Genomic DNA, 18671 nt, shown 5'->3' with positions numbered 1-18671 from the left:
ACTGGTATCAGAAACTGATCTCCAGGGGCTGTGGATCCTGTCCGAGATGGTGGCAGTGGGGTTGGAGATGGGGAAAGGAAGCCAGGGCTGGTTCTGCCTCCTGGAGTTTTAAAAGTCTAAGCTCATCAGCACAGGAAAGCTGATGGGGCAGACTTAAATTCTATCCAAGCACATGGTGATACCCTAGAGATCACATACCACGAGAGAAGGGCAGTTCACCTAATAAACGCGATTTTACTTGTCAGTTGGGAGCCAGAGGAGCAGCTGGGATCACGCAAGGAACAGTGTAGCCTGGGCAGGCCTCCCTAGTCTAATACTTAAATTGTAAGACTATCCTGGTGGTTTTCATATCATATCATCAGAGTAGCTTGTTAAAAATAAGATTCTCAGGCCTACAAATTGGATTCAGTGAGCATGGGGTATCCACAAATCTAATTTTCAATAGCTCTCTCCATAGACAGAGATGCAGATGGCCCATGGACACTCAGTAAAATACACTGTTTCTGGTTCTTTTGACATCAGAGACACCAAATCCTGAGGACCCCACCATAGGTCCCACCATGATGGAGTAAAATAGAGAACTATTCAGCTGGATGCTTTAAGGTCAGCCTAGAATGGCCCCCTGTAGGCCTGGATGGCTAAATGTTTGTTGAATGAATGCTCCTCCCTACTCCTCCTCTCTAACCACTCCCAAATCCTTGTTTGTTGAAACCATTTTTGTTTTCAATTTTGAAACTTCTCTCAATCCCTGCAAGCAGTGTCTCCCTACACGTTCCTGTCAGATCTTCGGTAGAAGTTTTTTTTCTTCCCATTCTGTCTTTTCTTACTGCAAGTTGGCAGATCATTCTTGCTGAGTTCCTAACTGTAGTTTGAATCTAAAGTGTCTCAGATTATAAGTACAGAAGCAAAGAATTCCATTGTCCAGTGGGACTGACTACTGTGGTAATAGAAAGGGCCAGATGTGAGGATTCGGTTTGAGCTCCTAGAAGATGGAAGTGGAGGTGTTAACAAAAATGGTAGGAGAATCTCTAGACTCAGGAGGGAAAATGAGGCATTCAGTTTTGTTCAAAGACAATTTAAGGTGCTGGTAGGATATTTAAAAGAAAACTATACTATATTACATATTGTACAAAATACACCATTGGAAATCTAGGCCAGGAACTCAGAAAAGAGGTCTAGGTTACATATTGAGTTATACACAGTGATTCGATTAGGTGAGATTATAAAGAGAGAGAGGTATAGGGGGAGGGTAGGAAAAAGGACACACATCGAACCTTAAAAAAAAAAAGCCTATCTGTAGCAATATAGAAGGAGAGGGACCACAAGTAATCCAATCAGGAAACTAATTAGAGTACAGTATTACAGAAGCCAAGGTAAGAAAGTATCAAGGAAAGATTTCTTGACTTAATAGAACATTTGTACATACAAATCGGTAGTAGTTAAATTCACACTGAAGGTTTAAGCAATAAGAGGTCAGTGATGAAGAAAGCAAGTCATAGCAAGCTGCTCTATTCAGATGTAAAACAATAAAAATGAATGAGTGAATGGATGCATGGAAAAAGAAAAAAGAATCAAGTAGCAGTTTGATTTGTCCTTAGAAGAAAATTGATGCTTGCTGGAGAAACCAATACATTCAGTGACTGAAAATGCAAGAAAAAGGAGTTAAGGAAAATCTGAGAGGATAATTGATAGCAACATAAAAGTAAAAAAGGAGGAAACTGAAAATTATATCAGACTTTTTTGAGTCAAGTTGGAGATAACGTCACTGGAGAGACTGAGAAGATGAAGATACCATGGGTGGCTGGCAGTGGGGGTGGGATAGATAATAGAATGATGGGTTAACCGAAGTCTATTTATCTCTTATATAAAAGAAGTCACAAGGTACACAGACAGGGTTTCTTTGGTGGTTCCAAACATGTGGCTCCACGTCATGAGGGACCCTGGCTCATCCTGTTTTCAATTCACCATCCTAGTTTATGGCTTCTATCTTCATGGTTCAAGAGAGCTGCTAGATCTCCATTGATCACACCCATGTGTGCTGGCTAGAAAGAAAAAGCAGAAACGCAAAAATGGCTCCTTGCAGCTGCATTAGGTCTCTTTCAGCAGCCTTTTTGGGAAGTATCACAAAAGTTTTGCTCTCATGTATTTGGCCAGAACTTTTATCAGCTACACCTATTCACAAAGGAGGCTGGAAGATATAGTTTTGTTCCCTCATTGTGACCAGAGAAATGTCAGGGTTCTCTTACAAAGAAGGAAGGGAAGATGATGGTGTTCGGTAACTGTCAGTTTCTGTCATAGACGTGGTGAAACATTTGTGATGAGGCCATTATTCCAGTTTCGTCACTTTTTCTAGCAAAACTGGTTATCAGGAAAAGAAATGTTTTGGCCGGGGCTATGGACTGGAGTGGCAGTTTCCAAGAAGGAAGTGAGCAATTCCAGAGTACAAGCAAACATACTGCTGAAACCCGGATACTGAGGTCCAGGCAGATGGACTGAAAAAGCACAATGGGTACTCATGGGGCTAGAGATCACAAGGAACGCAGAGAGCTAGTTGAATAAAGAAGAAAGGAATGGGAAAGTGGAAGAAAGATGGTGTGATGAGAAGAGGAGATTTCAAGTTGGCAAAAATAAGGCAGTTACAAATGCTCAAAGTATGAGATGTGATTATTCTTGGCTGGAATGGAAAAATAGGTTATTATATTGATGTGTAGTAGTTATGGAAACAAGGCTAGAAGGATCATTGATAAGGATGATATCAGGACTTGAAAGTGGAAAGCAACACTAAACTAGAGACTAAAAACCTAGATATTCATGAGATCAGAAGTAAACAGAATGAGGAGTAGGGTCAATGTAGAGATTCACTTACAACTGAGGAGCGGTTGATTGGAAATCGCAGGGGAATATTAGTAATGGCAGACATTTATTGAGTACTTGCTATGTGACAAACAAGAAACTGTTTTTAATATAAAAATGATTTTTAAATTTACAATTTAGGAATAATTTTAGATTTACATAAAAGTTGTGAAGATACAGACTTTCTTCCCTTCATCCGTCTTCCTCTAAACTTAACCTCTTACATAACTGTGGTACATTGGTAAAGCTAGGAAATGACAGTGGTACAGTACTATTAACTAAACGTGATTCGGCTTTCTTCAGTCGTTCCACTAATGCCTCTTTTCTATTGCAGAATGCAATCCCACATACCCTGTTGTACTTTGTATTTCGTTGTCATGCCTCCTTAGTCTCCTCCGACCTGTGATGTCTCAACATCTGTTTTTCTTGACCTTAACACTTTAAAGAATACTCCCAGGAATCTTGTGGAATGTCTCTCAGTTGGGGTTTCTCTGACATTTTCTGATGAGTAGACTAGGGCTATGTGTATTTGAGAAAATACCACAGAGCAGAAGTGTGCTGATCATATAGCATCGTATCTGTGAGAACACCACAACATAATTGATGTCAAACTCGATCTCTTGGTTAAAGGGGTGCTTGCCAGATTTCTACAATACAAACATTTTTTCCCCTTTCTCTACTGTATTCAGCAAGAGGCTGAGTTTAGCCCACACTCAAGGGGAGGGGTATTAAGCTCCATCTATTGGAAGGCATAGTTACCTATATTTGTGATTTTCCTGTAAGGAAGGTTTGCCCCCTCGTCCCCATTTATTTATTTCTTCAATCATTTATTCATATCAGGATGGACTCACGGATATTTTATTCTTTGGGTTGTAATCCAATACTATTATTTTTTTGCTCAAATTGTTCGTTTTGGCAACTGGGAACTGTTTTTACATAAATTATTTATTGAATCCTGTGAGGTGCCTATTACTGTTATCCTTATTTTGTAGAAACGGAAACTCAGGCTCAGAGAGTAAGAAACCTTCCCAATGATTCACATCATGTGTGTGTTGAGGCCAGGTGTCTTCAGAGTCTGTGTGCTTAGCTTTGCTGTGCTGCTCTTAGAGGGAAAGGATGCTCCACGCAAGTCAATCAGAGATAAGGTGTCTTTATTTCACCCTTTTTCAGAGGTGAGATCACAGATTTTGAGGGGATTCATCATAAAGGTAGTAGTTGCAGAATGGATGAGCTTCCAAAGGGTCAGTATGTAGAGAAAGAAACACACATGGTGGTCAGAACTAAGCCTGTTGCCAGGTGGGAGGAGAGGACAGTAGCTAACAAAGGCAAATGAGGGAATAAACAGGATGCAGGACAGCTAATGTCATAGAACCTAAGGGAAGAAAAAAGTTCATAGAGGGTACAGGGCCGTAGAGAATCAGCCTATGGTAAGATGGAAGTTAAGTGAACATCATCAAAGCAGCGTAATGGGAAGAAAACAAGATTTCAGGAGACCAACATTATTTTAGAGAAAGGAGGCAAAGAAGTAATTGAATAAGAAAAGGGATGCAGAATCAAGTAATTTTTCTTGTTCCTGGGATAGAGGATGACCTGTACACAGGGGTGCCCATAGGAGAGAGAAAAGACTCTGGAAGAGGGAGACGGAGTAGCTGAGTGTATGAAAACTGGAAAGGAAGGGTGCTTGTTTCTTTTTTATTGAAGTAGAGTTGATTTACAGTGTTGTGTTAATTTCTGCTGTACAGCAAAGTCATTCAGTTAAATATAAATACACACGTTCTTTTTTACATTCTTATTCATTATGCTTTATCATAGGATACTGAATACAGTTCTCTGTGCTGTATAGTAGGGCCTTGTTGTTTATCCATTCCAAATACATTAGCTTACATCTGCTACCCCCAACCTCTGGATGTAGAGAACAGACTTGTGGTTGCCAAGGGGGAGGCGGGGGGAGGGATGGAGGGGCAGGTTGTGGTTAGGGAGAGTGTCCATCTTGGAGGCCGGGGAGCTTCTCCTTCTCCCATGTTGGAAGTTGGCCTAAGAGCAGAGGACAGTGGTATTGTGGAGGTAAAAGTACAGACACACTTACGATGTGCTGTGGGGTTTTGATGGTTTCAGTCGTATTAGTGCAACTGGAAGCATGGTCCTCTGCGGACACTGGGATAAAACTTGAGACATTCCCTAGTCTTGTGAGTAGCTAACATCCCTGGTCAGTGTTTGACAGGCTTGGTGACAAGGGGGCAAGTTGCAGTCATTCATGCTGATGAAGTCATTTGACTGAAAGTAGGGATCAGAAATATTATCTGGATTTTTCTTGACTCTTTCAGATCAAACGGTTGAAACTGAATATATTGTGCACGTAGGCAAAAGACAGTGTTAGTCTTTCTCAAATATTCAGAATTAAGTATGATGCTAATTGGCTATGTTTTTATCGACTTGTTGAGAAAAATACCTAATGATTAAGAATCAATGTAAAATTAATGTAAAAAATTGTTACTAGAATGAAAACTTTTTCCCAGGAACTTCTTTTCAACTCTAACTGCAGAATTCTTGGTGAGTGTTTAATAGTTATGAATTTAACACCAAAGGCTTAACATGCCATTTATATTTGTTAGAGGTGTAAGTTTGGGCAATACCTTTTCTAATCTAAGCATAGAATAGAACATGGGTTGTTTAAATTTTTGTCATAAATATTCTTAAAATATTGGCTATTAAAATGGAATGTTGGATTTTAATCTGAGATACAAAACAAATACCACTAGACTATACTACTGATAATACAAGGTTTAAAACAACATACATTTCAGAAGCATTTTAACCTATGAAGTTACTTGAAGTGTGTTTTTTTTTTTATATTCCTGTCAAGGCCAAAATATCCAGGGGCAGAACTTTATAAGAAGTTTATGAATTATTGACTTAACCTATCCTTAAATATGAATTATTGACTTAACCTATCCTTAAATATTGAAGACTGCTTTCATCTAATATAACACTATACTTTAAGTACTCACTTCCTTTATGTGGACCAGAAAGAAGAATTTGCCTTAAAACATATTATTCATACCTGGTGATTATTTTATTACCATATATATTATTGTGTACAATTTTTTGATAATGAAGGATATTTATTACAAATCATATTTTAAACAAAAATGTATTCATGGCACATGTAAGCATTAACATCTTGAAGGAGAGAATACCCATGAAAACATTTACCTCAAATTTAGTAATACTGAAAAACACTAGTTTGAGCATAGCAATGATTGAAAGCTATATAATACATTGGAACACTGGTAAATCTTCAGGTACTGTAGGAACAACCTGGCATAGGAAAAAGATCAAATGAGGCACATCACATCCTCAGAAGTGCACATCATCTAAAAATAAATCCCTCAATACAGCAGTACACAAGCCATTCTTCCTTTGTTTGGCACTTAGCAGTACAGACAAAGGTGTATTTGGTTTAATGTGATTTTACTATTCTTAGATAAATTTTAGTTACTTTTATAGATAAAAATATACGATATTGCTTTAAGTTTTTTAAATTTTATAAGTGTATACTTGATTGTCATTATATTCACAATTTAAAAAGCCTATTTTTTCCCCCACTAAACCATTCAGTAACATGTGGAAGAGACTAACAAAAATGGTTTATATGAAGACTTTTAATGAAAGGTTTAAATGTGAAAATGGAATATTAATCTGGATCACTGGTCTAAATCTTTAGTGATACCTCATGCTGGAAACAAATTATGAAATGTTTTAGACAAATTTATTATTTTCAACTCTTAAACTGATTCTACAGGTTCAAAATTTTGTCTGAAAATGCATAAAACTGATGTAGATATTTTGTCTGAAGTCACTTTCATATACATTAATTTACTAAAAAACATAACAAAAACATGTATTTTAATACTACATTTCAGTGTGGGATTCCATCACGTTTTTATATAATACGTGCAAAATGTGTCTGTGCCTTTCCAGATGTCATATTTAAATAAAAGAAAGGCAGATGGTGGCACTTTTAAGTTACCTGAGGATGGTTAAATTAATAGCCTGATTAATTTGCCTTATTGATAATAGAGGTCATCATATCAGAAACAACCTAATACTTGAAGTTAAGAGAACTGCATGATTGTCTTTTTCTTAATACCAACTTTTGAAAGAAGTTGGATTCATTATTTGCTATCTTAAAAAGACACACTGATAAAATATGTTAAGACCCAAACAAATTATTTACGTGCATATATAAGGTATGCACTATTTTTAAATGAAAGAAAATATTTTACAAATAATTTTGTTCATTATAAACTATACAATGCACCATTCTTTTCACTCATACCAATACTTTGCACCAAACATTGCTATATTCAATCTTAACACTCCTCAAATATGAGAAAAACAGTTTCCACTATACTAAGAAGTGAAATTTATAGTGAACATATTCCAACATCTTAAAGGATCACAGATCTACAACAGTTTTTAAAGAATTTATACATATTGAAATGGGTGCTTTACTTATTAAAGAGCTAAAAGTAAAGCTGCTTCTCTTCATTTTAAGTTAAATGCTGTAGCATTTAACAGCAGATTCTTTACACTGCAACATTCAACTATTAAGGTGGAGATTTTAGTAAAGCTAAATGGTGGTATATCTCTTACTTCTGAAAACTGCTGAAATTTTAGTGCTGCTGTCTTATTTATATGATAATTAAAAAATAATTTGGAAAGACATCTTCCCTTTCAAAATTTTTCAACATAAGGCACACGGCAACATTAAAGTCTGGAAACGACGAGATTAAATAATTAACTTTTCAACCATTTTTTGCCCTTTACCTGAAGAAAGTGGGTGAGTAGCGCAGTTAAAACATGCCTGGATTAATAAAAACGACTGAATTTAAGAAACACTGATAATATTTGTGTGCAGAATGTTATTAATTTTAAAAAGAGAAAGTATATTTTATATAAAACATACTCATACAGTGTTATAGGTAGAAAAAATTGTGAGGCACTTACATTACCAAGGAAGGAGGAGAGCACTGAGATTATCTTTTTATAAAAGCACCGAACCACTCATTTTAACATCTGAGATGAAAGCAGAAGCTACAAATAAAAGAAAATAGTTCATATTTGGTACACTAATAAGAATGTTGAAGTTCAAAACTCGAAGTATTTCATTTTATTCTGACAGAAATAATTCCAACAGAGAAAAAGTTCTTATTTAAAAGTGTCATAATGTCCCCCTGAATAAGTTTTGTATATTCTGTGGTATCTCAGAATACTATAAAGTGTAGATTATTTCACTCCTCTGTGGCAGCATACTTTCTATTTTAATGATGGTAATATATGTAATTAACTCCTCTTATAAAACCATTAAAATTTGGTTTGGAAAAACAGTGAGAACTACATATATCAGTGCCTCCACGTGAACTTGCTAACATCCAACAATGACAGTTTTATTACTCCCTAATAATGTTTCACAAACGAATTTAATCAAAAAACCAAGATGAAAAGTGGGCTTGGAATTACAGGAATCCACTGGATGTCAAGTCAGAGAAAGGTCTGGCTTCTGACGGGTGAAGATGGGTGGTAGGCTGAGTGTTATTTATGCTGTTTAATTCAGCTGGATAGGTTTCATTTAAGACTCCTCCGTTCTGAAACTGAAAACAGTGCAACTTATTAGAACAGATCCTTCATATAGCTTAAGCCGTTAGATGTATGAAAATGTATTTTTAAAATCTTTGTCCTGGGCTTCCCTGGTGGCGCAGTGGTTGGGAGTCTGCCTGCCGATGCAGGGGACGCAGGTTCGTGCCCCGGTCCAGGAGGATCCCACATGCCGCGGAGCGGCTGGGCCCGTGAGCCATGGCCGCTAAGACTGCGCGTACGGAGGCTGTGCTCCGTGGCGGGAGAGGCCACAACAGTGAGAGCCCAGCGTACCGCAAAAAAAAAAAAAAAAAAAAAAACTTTGTGCTGCACGTTATTAAACTTCAAATTCCTTTCCTGCTGTTAAATTTTAAATCATTCAGTGAAGACATACTGAACATATATTCTGTATTAGTTGCATTTACAGCCTTTTGGTTTCTCTCTTACATGGTATGGATGAATAATATCATTGTCTCACTGCAGATTTGGCATTCCATACACTGAGAGAGTACTTGATCAGTGAACTGCCTATGGTTTGGATAGGAACTGATGGATCAGAGAGTACCAATCGTGAATCACAGTAACTGTACTCTCTGTCATAAGTAAGCTTGTTTTGACCAGATTTTATCTAAAAGTTCTAGGTACCGATGAATTAATTACATTGAAGATCACTACACTGAACTACAGATAACCTAGAACCTTCTCAAAGGAGGTAAGTTTTGATTTGCAAGAGGTTTCTTAACAACCTATTACACCATGGGTATATGATTGCTAGAACCAAGTTTTTAAATTCATAACATGCTTTACTACTAAAATTACTGTCCTAATTATGGAAATAAGTTACCAAAGTAAAATACTTGCTCTTGCTGTGTAACAGTGAACTTAGGCTGATTTCCATAACTGCTACTGAAAAAAAGGAGGGATGACAGAGATACCTAGTTCTGTAGGATTTTTACAGATTAGAGAGCCTTTTGTATTTTAGAATATAGTTAGTGAAAGTAACATTATAATCATACCCTTAATTGCTTTGAATGACATCTACCTTTCTGAAGCCTATGTAACATTAGGTTTCAGTAATCAAAACGGACTGCTTCTAAACTTCGTCGAGTTTTCAAAAGGAATATAGTAAGTGCCCAGAGAATGGTAGGTTTTGAATAAATTACTCTCATCAGTCATAATACAATGCACATCAGCAATTCTCTAAATATACTGCCTACAGCAGTGCTGTCCACCAGAATACAATGTGAGCCACAGATGGAATTTTAATTTTCTTTAGTTTTTATAACTCCTAGGGGGAATATATAGGTCTAGAATTCTTATCATTCATAAAGAAGTAATACAAAACAGTGGGGGAAGAAAATACTGTAAGGAACTCATGCTAATGCAGGCCCTGTTCAAAATGTAATTTTACATAATTAACTTGTACAGCAAACTGTACAGAAGTTACCTACCCAGGCTTACTTCACAGCAGTGTTGTGAGATAGACTGTAACCAATTGTTAAATAACTGAAGGAAGTCAGGAATGAGGATAAGAAAAACTTTCACAGCCATTTTCTATGAATAAGCTCATATATAATCAGACAAACCTCATATATAATCAGACAAAACCACGTGTATAAAAAGGCCAGAAAAAAACAATTAGTGAAAAAGAGTCAAGTAACATTTATAAACTATTATAATACATAGTCTTATAACCAGGATTCGCTTCAAAACTAAACTTAAATATACAGTAAAATGAACTAAATATTTTCTAATGGAAAAGCATAAATGCAAACATGATGTATTCCTGGGTGGCCGAAGAGAGCAGCAATCATCAGCACGTACTTTTTGTTTTTTTTAAGTTTCCACGATGCTAGAAGGGTTAGAATGACACATTTAAATGAAGACAAAGCATCCAGCTTGAGTCCCCTGATAGAAAGCCAGCTGAGATACCCTTTTTTTTTTTTTTTAAAGAATGCCAGGGAAAAAAACTATTCTACCTTAAAGGATAAAATGAGGATCTGGCAGGTCACAGAGAGCGACTGCCAGAGAACACCAAGGAAGCCAAGTACTGAATTCCAGAGATCATCTAGGACAAAAGCATTTGAAGGAAGCACAACTATATTGATTTTTAACCCAATTTCAACAGAAATAGAGCCAATATTAAATAATAACTTTAAATAGAGTATAATCGATAAAAACATTGAATCACTATGTTGTACACCTGAAAGTAATCAATTATATGTCAGCAAAAAAACTGAGCTTTGAAGAAAATATCCTTAAAAATTTAAAAGGCCGTATTTTTAAAAATCAAGATTATACTTTTAACTAATTTCACCTGGTTGTCACTTAAGGCCATGTTGCTTTTTTCCTTGATTTCTTTCTCCTTTCAGGTAACTATGATATACTTGTATTACTAACATATTAAAAAAGTACTGGCTTATAAAAAAATAGATCAAGTTTAAAATGCTCTCTCACACGAATGCTACAGATAATAGATTAAAATCAGTCACTGACGTAGAAAATTTATAACTTGGTTCGATTTATAATGTACGAAGAATCATCTAAAGGGTTTATTCAGTTTAATAAAACTCTTACCTTGTTTAAAAATGCCTGCGGGCCTGGCATTGTTGGGTTGTACTGCATCTGAGCCACATGGCTGTGCTGAGCTTCCGGCTGGCACTGGTACATTGACACAGCCCCGGCGTAACATGTCTGAGGAGTTACTATGGCTGACTGTGGATTGAGTCCGTGCCTTTGGCTTTGAGGAACTTGTAAACATGTGACAAAGTCTTCTAAATTAGAAGAAGTTGTAGGGTATGGGGCTGGTTCAAAATCCCCGATGGGGAAGTCTAACTGTGTACCCTTAGAATGTGGCGGCAACACAGACTGACCACAGGGAATAAAGTTCTGTGCGTAAGGCATAGTATCAATCTCAGATTTGTAGGGCAACTCTTGACTGGTCCCAGGTACAGGTACGTCTGAAAAGACATTGTACTGGTGTAAGTCTTGCTGAGGACAATTAAAAGGCACGGATTGGTTCGAGTTCCAGTTTGCGAACGTGCCATTAACTTGCATATGCTGCATTTTCTGACACAGCTGTTGCTGCTGCTCCACTGCTCTGTGCTTCTGATGCTGCTGTAGCTGCTCTTGCTGTTCTAACTGGAGGTGCTCCTGTACCATGCAGCTTGGGTTCAGAGCCATGGACTGTTGCTGATGGTAACCTGAACACCCCAAGGCCGACTTATTTAAAGAGTCTTCGACGTAGGTCAGAATTTCATCTGTTAAGTCAATATCTCTGAAGTCTTCTTCACCAGAAAAGTCAGTTCTGAAAAATTCCTCATTCTGTTGCATGTGTTTGATATCTTCAAAATCGATGCCTAGGTGTTTCATAATGCTGTACAAGTCACTATTTCTATTATCTGGAAAGAGCCCTGCGTGATCTCCAGAGAGGGTTGGGTTCATTTCCTGAGACTGGCCAATCTGCTCGTGTTTCAGGATATTGTCACTTCCCATTGGTGCGACATTGTTTTGCCAATTACTGCACTCATTCTGAGAGTCATTGAAAAAGTTTCTTTCAAAAGGTGTACTACTTGAAGCAGGATAGAGATAAATAGATTCATCTTGTTGCATCATGGCATTCAGGAGGGAACTGGGATTGAGGGAATCCTTACTTAGAGTTGACTTGGTAGCAGAATCTTTTCCACCAGCACCATTTTTAGTCCTTATTGGTAAGGGATCCATTATGGGAGGAAAAGGGTTGGTTACCTCATATAAAACAGCTTCTCCAGTGGTAAACATAAAAGGCAACTTCAGATTTCGTTTTCGTAAATGCTCTGTTCCTTCTTCATCTCTAAAATTGTGCACAAGAAAGTTGGCGTATGTTAAGGAGAGTCGCATCATAAACATTTCAAAATAAGAAATTTTAGAAAAGAAAAAATAATAGCAAGCAAAATACACTGTAGTTGAGTTTCATAGCAGGGAACATGAACTTTGAGAGAAATCTTTCTGATGATAAGTACTTAAAATTGTTTTTCAGACAAATTTAATTTAGAATTTGTCCAAAAACTTAATAATACGGTCATTAATTTCACACTCAGGTTCCATCCCTACCTGAAAAATGGATTACAAATGGAATAAAGATCCAAATGTAAAAATGAGGCTCGTTGAAATAAAATATAAAACCCAGAAGCTCTAAAGGAAGATTGACATATGAAAATTAAAAATGTTTGCATGGGGAAGGAATTCATAAATCAAGGCATGGAGAAAATGTCATAGCTATAGGTTCATATGTACTACACAGAGTGTATATATGTAAAACTTAATATCCATATTAGGTAAAGAGCTCCAATGGATTTCATAACCATCCAATGGATCTCATAATAACTAATAGAACAAGCAAACAAAAATATCAAATGTATAAAAACAAACATTCTTCCATTCTTATAAACAAATTTTCCCATGGGAATTGACAACTGATTTCTAAACTATTTATATAGAAATGTAAAGAGCCAAGATTATCTTGAAAGAGAACAAAAATTCTGGACAAACGAGATGGCGGGCATACATCAAGATATCAAGGCATATTAAGGTACAGAATAGTTAAGACAATGTGTTTTGGTCTAAAAATAGACAACCAGACCAATGGAACCCCAGATACAATCCCCTGATTGAAATGCAGTGCAGTGGGGAAAAGATGGTCTTTTCAAAAAACCATCTTTCCAATAAATGTTACTAGTCAGCTAGATATCCATATAAGGGAAAAGAATAATCTTGATCCTTACCCTCAAAACCACATACAAAAATCATTTCGCCAGACTGGAGAAAACATTTGCAATACAAATATCTGACAAACTACTCACTTCGAGAATATATGAGAAACTTAAAAATCACTGCCTGCTTATTAGCAAACACGCTAAACAAAGCACTGTTATGTTTTTATTTTATTTGACAGATGGCGCTGGCTTTTCATCTTTCCTTCATATACCCAGGATAAACCCTTGGAGTTTTCTTTGATTATTCTCTTTCTGTAGCTCTACATACACAGTTGTTCAAGAAAGTCTGTTAACTCTGTTTTCTCAATGTCCTTACCCTATGCCACCTTCTTTCTGTACATATTACCTTTCAATTTTTATTTCCAGTGTAAATTCTCTTAAAATTTGTTTTTAGGTTTTCATGAAGGAGAATTTATAAACCAAAGTGTTATTAAAATAAAAAACCAAAACATGAAATGTTCTAGGTCTTTGTACTTACGTTAGAGGTCTCTGAGTTGCAATGATATAATCTGGTCTTCCATTCTTATAAACTAAGCGTGCATTCGACTGCACCCAAGTCCATCGATTGTCTTTCGTAAGAAGCCTGAACACTATCATGCCACTCTCTCCAGTCTTAATCACTGAAACAAAAAAGAATTAAATTATCAAATTCAAAATCAACACAATAATCTCTGTAATATTTCTAGATGTAATTCACATATCACCAAAGATGATAACTATGTTGACGACTTTTAAGCACAGTATATTAAAATGTATCAAAATACTTCTTCAGCATTGCTATTTTTTCCTGTTTCATACTAAATTTATTATTTAAATGGTTCAAGGAAAGATTAAGTCAGACAATTCTCATAACACGTGAAAAGAGAGTACAGAGTTTGGAGGGAAAATTGTTTTCATTTTAAAAAAAGGGAACATTTCCTACAGCCTAATATTTTACTATACAATTTTAAAGCATAATCTCTATTAACATAAATTTTAGAATTAAAAATGATGCCATTAAAAAAACTGAGCAAAAACGTGGGCAAAAGGTCACTTTCAGAGTAATTAAACTACTTAATTCCTGTGTGGCAGCTAATGAACAGAGAGTGTAACTCAGGCTAATCATAATTGTGGGATACTAAGGAGAAGTTTATCCAAATAGTTTCCTTAAACACTTACATTAGTAATAATTTGAAAGACGTACTAGAGCGTAAGCTGCTTTCACAGCCAAGCTCATGAGAAACTACAACTTACTCCGGATATGGTACTCAGCACAGTAAAGCATATCAGCAGCATGAATAAACTGATATCCTGATCCTCTCATGCATAGCTCTGCTTCAGTATAGCCTAAAACAATTCTTCCTCTGTTTAAAAGAAAGGCAAAATAAGAATGCAATTAAAATTTAACAAAAATGAAGTAGCCAACATCAGTTCATTAGTTATATGCTAGTTTCTGTACTATGTTGACATTCAGAATTTCACACTAGCAGGTAGAAACACACACAGTTCTGTAACTGCTCTCTTTTGCTTATGGTTGCAAATTTCACTTTTAGACTGTTTTCTTCTCCTGAATAAAGACCATGAAAATTGTTGCTAAAGATCAGTCTAACAGAGTAGATTATATAGGTGAAACACAAAATCTCTAATTAAATTCTAGAATACCTATACTACATTTTGAGGGGCAGGGTTTCTCCAACCTGTCTGCATTTGCGTTATTAGGAAGGAGAAAAGTAGCAACATGCTTTGGTTACTAAACTTCTAGGGCTAAAAGTCAAAGTTTGTGTAGTTTAAAAATGTAAAACAAGTCAACAATAAATGTCATCAGGATACCGAATCTTATATAAACACATCATCTGTATAATACAGAAATTGTGTCAAATATTGTAAAATAATAAAAAGATTTGTGAACGTGATGAAATTTTATTTTAAAAGGCTATGCTGTAAAGTATGAAATAATAATAGCTACTATAATAATAAACTACTATAATCAACACCATATGGAAAATATATACATGCTAAGACACACTTACTGCAACAAAATATACATTTGGTAAAATAAACCTGAAAAGGTTTCACTTACTTGGCATCACAACCAGTAGGTGTAAAGTCTAACTTGTGTTTGGTTCTAAAGATGAAATTTTTGGTTCGGATTTCAAGTATGGATGGTGGCTGCAGTGGAGTAGCTATTGCAAACAAAGCCAACTGCGGTGGAAGTATTGATCCATCTTTCCCTTTCTTGTTCTGTCCGTGAAGATACTTCAACCTCCCTTGGAAATTCATTGCCTTAAAAAACAGTTCATTAAGATTAACGTTTTAAAATGGTTCCTTTTTAAAAGGCTCCATCAGGGCCATTTCCAGTGTTCTTGATAATTCCATAAAAGTTCATGAGGCTATCAAATGTGACTTGAATTCCTTTCTCCCCAGAAAGCCCATTAAAAATATCCTAAAAGGTAGTATGAGGGCTATCCTCAAGGGATTCGTAAGTGAACCACTCAGTGCTTTAATAGGTCACAAAAGGAAGACCTAATGGTTTTCTGACCTTGCGGCTGCCCTACCATCCACGCCTAGCACGGGTCCGTACACACTGCACACTCAAACTCTATTTCCTAAACGAATGAATAGTGATAAAGCCATCAAGTACATATTAATTTTCAGATATAGTCTGTGGACTAGTCCACAGCTCAGAGTATATTCAAAATTCATAGGAATCTTTTATAGAGAGATAAAACAACTGTTTAAAAACACTAAAATGAATCATAAAACGATACAAAGAACACAGAACTCTATTAAAGAACAATTTTAGAAGACAGAGGAAACAGAGACAATTTAATCACGATCATGATCAATCTGGCTGCTTAAAACAGTACCAGGCCAAGGGATGATTCTTACATCAATATGAGAGCAGCACAAGGGAGAAGAGGCCCAATTACACAAAGAAATTCCACCTAGACATATATACTAAGTGATCATCAATACTAGCAAACTAGCTCAAAGCACAGTTCTAATTCTGGGTCAGCAAAACTATCTTCAGGAATAAACACACCAACAAAAATCATTGTTTGCTAATACATTTGATCATCTGTTTCCAATTCCTGATAAGTCACAAAAGTAATATGCAACATGCTTTGTCTCCTTCTGTACCTGGTGGAGTGCACAATCTTCAGGACACAGGCACCTGACAGGCCGGGCCGTCTCTACTCTTAGCGTCCTGCCTACGCTGCTCCCTGGCCATCCTACTCAGGAGTTCACACTATTCAAGAGCATTTCATACTAGAGGAGGATCCTGCAATCATGAAGACACAACCACTTTTTTACACGGCAGTTATTCCAGCCATGCGGAAAAGGCCGTGATAATTTTTCCATTTGGCAGGCATTAAATCCAAGGAGGGTAAGCAGTCTGCTGCCAAAGAAGTGCTATATAATTCTCTATCTTATACCTAAAAAGTCCAAAAGAAGGGGAAAGATAGAGAGTTCCCTGTTATTCCACTAGTCTTTGTTACTGCATCCTAAAGGATAGAGATTTTGAGTTATGGAAGATATTTCCAAAACTTTAGAAAGATTTTAAAAAGTTACTGTCCTTTATAAAATTATTTAATAAAGTAGATTTTTATAACCCAAACTCAAATACATTCAAATTAAATTGGTTTCACTTTTCTTTTTAATTTTCTAAAACTTCATAGTAAATGTCAGTAAAAGATTTTGCACCTTACCAGAAAACCAGATGAATTATCCAACAGACACCTTAGTCGGCAAACGAAGCACCTTTCCATAGACGAAGAGTTCTCTGGAGGAACCTGGTCTGGGTTATAATAGACTGCTGGCTGTGAGAGGCCATTAGCTTCTGTAGAAATAATAGCAACACAAAGTTACTTTCATTTTGCTGTAAAATTAAGTGTTTGAATAGCTGAAATTTGTGTTAATTTCTAAACCGAAGTCTGTATTTGGATTACAAAAGAAAAATCGCTTTCAGAAGGGGAGCTAGTGAAAAGAAATGAAAACTTATTGAATAACATTTTCACTACATAGAACTTTACCTATTTGGCTGTTTTTACTTCTACTGAGCTATCCTGTCAACAATTTCTATATTTTCTAAGCCTTTTCTTCTTTTTAACATTTTCACAGATGTGTGAAAACACTGCTTGCATTGAAAGAAGGTTTTTTTATCCTTGCATATGCTAGTCTGCTTTTATATTTGGTGCATTTTAAACACAGAACAATTCATACACACTCCAGAATCAACCTTGTGCATTCCTTCCCCCTTTTCACAACAGTGTAAGAGTTCTTTTTATACAATATATTAGTGAGTATATGGGTATACTTTGTCACGTGAAATTCATCAATGGCTGTCATCTGTCAAAATCCTCCTTAGGTCACCAGGTTCCCTGTGACCTGGCTCTGGCCCGCAGCCAGAGATTCATGTCTTTCCCCTTCTCCCCAACCTTCACCATGGAGTTCTATGCCCCTAAAGGTTCTCTGCCTTCTTTCACAGAATTATATCAAAAAATCCCCAACACTATCTTTTGGTAAACATTCTTACCATCCATTTTTTGTCCAGAGTCTGGACACTGTGAAGGGTTTAACGCCCAGTGCAGCTGGCGCTGAAATTCAGCTCGGTCTTCAGTATGGATCAGTTCATACACACTCTGATGGATGACATCAGACTAAAGAAAAAAAAAAAAAAAAGGAAATTAACAAGAAGTACTGATTTTTTTAAAATGGGGCTTACTAATTTCAAAATCTTGCTAGATTAGTGGGTGCTTGTTAGTGGTGATGAACGCAAATGAAATGCTTGCAAAGTTCTTCAGGAATCCAATATAGGAAAAGCCAGAAAGAGACTAGCACTGTAATTGACAAGTCAAAAGTTATTTGCCATCACTTCCCTGTGTGAATGCTTTTCAGTCAAATAAGTCACCTTCCCACTCCTTAACTGCAGCACATTAAGTTCTGCTGATTTTTATCTATTTACTGATCTTTTAAAATCCTCCTTCTTCCACAAAACCTTGTCTGAACATCCAGCTGCATTTGACTTCTCTAAGCTTGATAGTATTATGTATTTCCTTCACTGCTCTCTAATAATTTTCCTTATATGAAATTTTTACTTCTAGTAGATTCCATAAGAGTAAGGGATTATGCCATTACCAGGTCAGAATCCCTCCTTCACCTCTTGCTTCTCAGCATTTACTACAGTAAATGGCCCTTCCACCAGAATTGCTCTAACTTTTTTTATTGCAACTCATGGCAAGAAATACATTTTCTATCCATCGTGTGTGTGTGTGTGTGTGTGTGTGTGTGTGTATACACACACGTGGAAAAAAGTTTCACAGAACACTTCTTCTATGTGTAACAATATTTTTAAAATTTATTTTTATTGGTGTATAGTTGCTTTATAATGTCCTGTTAGCTTCTACTGTACAGCAAAATGAATCAGCCATACATATATATATATAT

General features: G+C 36.3%; 1 protein-coding gene across 1 annotated transcript in view; it reads right to left on the bottom strand.

The window, feature by feature from the left end:
- Positions 1-5691: 5691 nt before the first annotated feature.
- Positions 5692-18671, bottom strand: part of AHR (aryl hydrocarbon receptor) — a 49596-nt gene continuing 36616 nt past the window's right edge. Inside the window, exons 5-11 of the mRNA XM_027102593.1 lie at positions 17761-17884; positions 16934-17064; positions 15304-15506; positions 14478-14587; positions 13723-13864; positions 11068-12322; positions 5692-8507 (exon numbers count right to left, since the gene is read on the bottom strand). Of these exons, the coding sequence (XP_026958394.1) occupies positions 8373-8507; positions 11068-12322; positions 13723-13864; positions 14478-14587; positions 15304-15506; positions 16934-17064; positions 17761-17884 (2100 nt within the window). The 3' untranslated portion in view covers positions 5692-8372. The remainder of the gene's footprint in view (positions 8508-11067; positions 12323-13722; positions 13865-14477; positions 14588-15303; positions 15507-16933; positions 17065-17760; positions 17885-18671) is intronic.

Source organism: Aethalodelphis obliquidens, unplaced genomic scaffold, assembly GCF_003676395.1.
Source record: "Aethalodelphis obliquidens isolate GAN/ISIS:26980383/991018 unplaced genomic scaffold, ASM367639v1 scaffold5, whole genome shotgun sequence".
Lineage (NCBI taxonomy): Eukaryota > Metazoa > Chordata > Mammalia > Artiodactyla > Delphinidae > Aethalodelphis > Aethalodelphis obliquidens.
The sequence above is the reverse complement of the archived record's forward strand: the minus strand, read 5'-3'. Positions and strand labels throughout refer to the sequence as shown.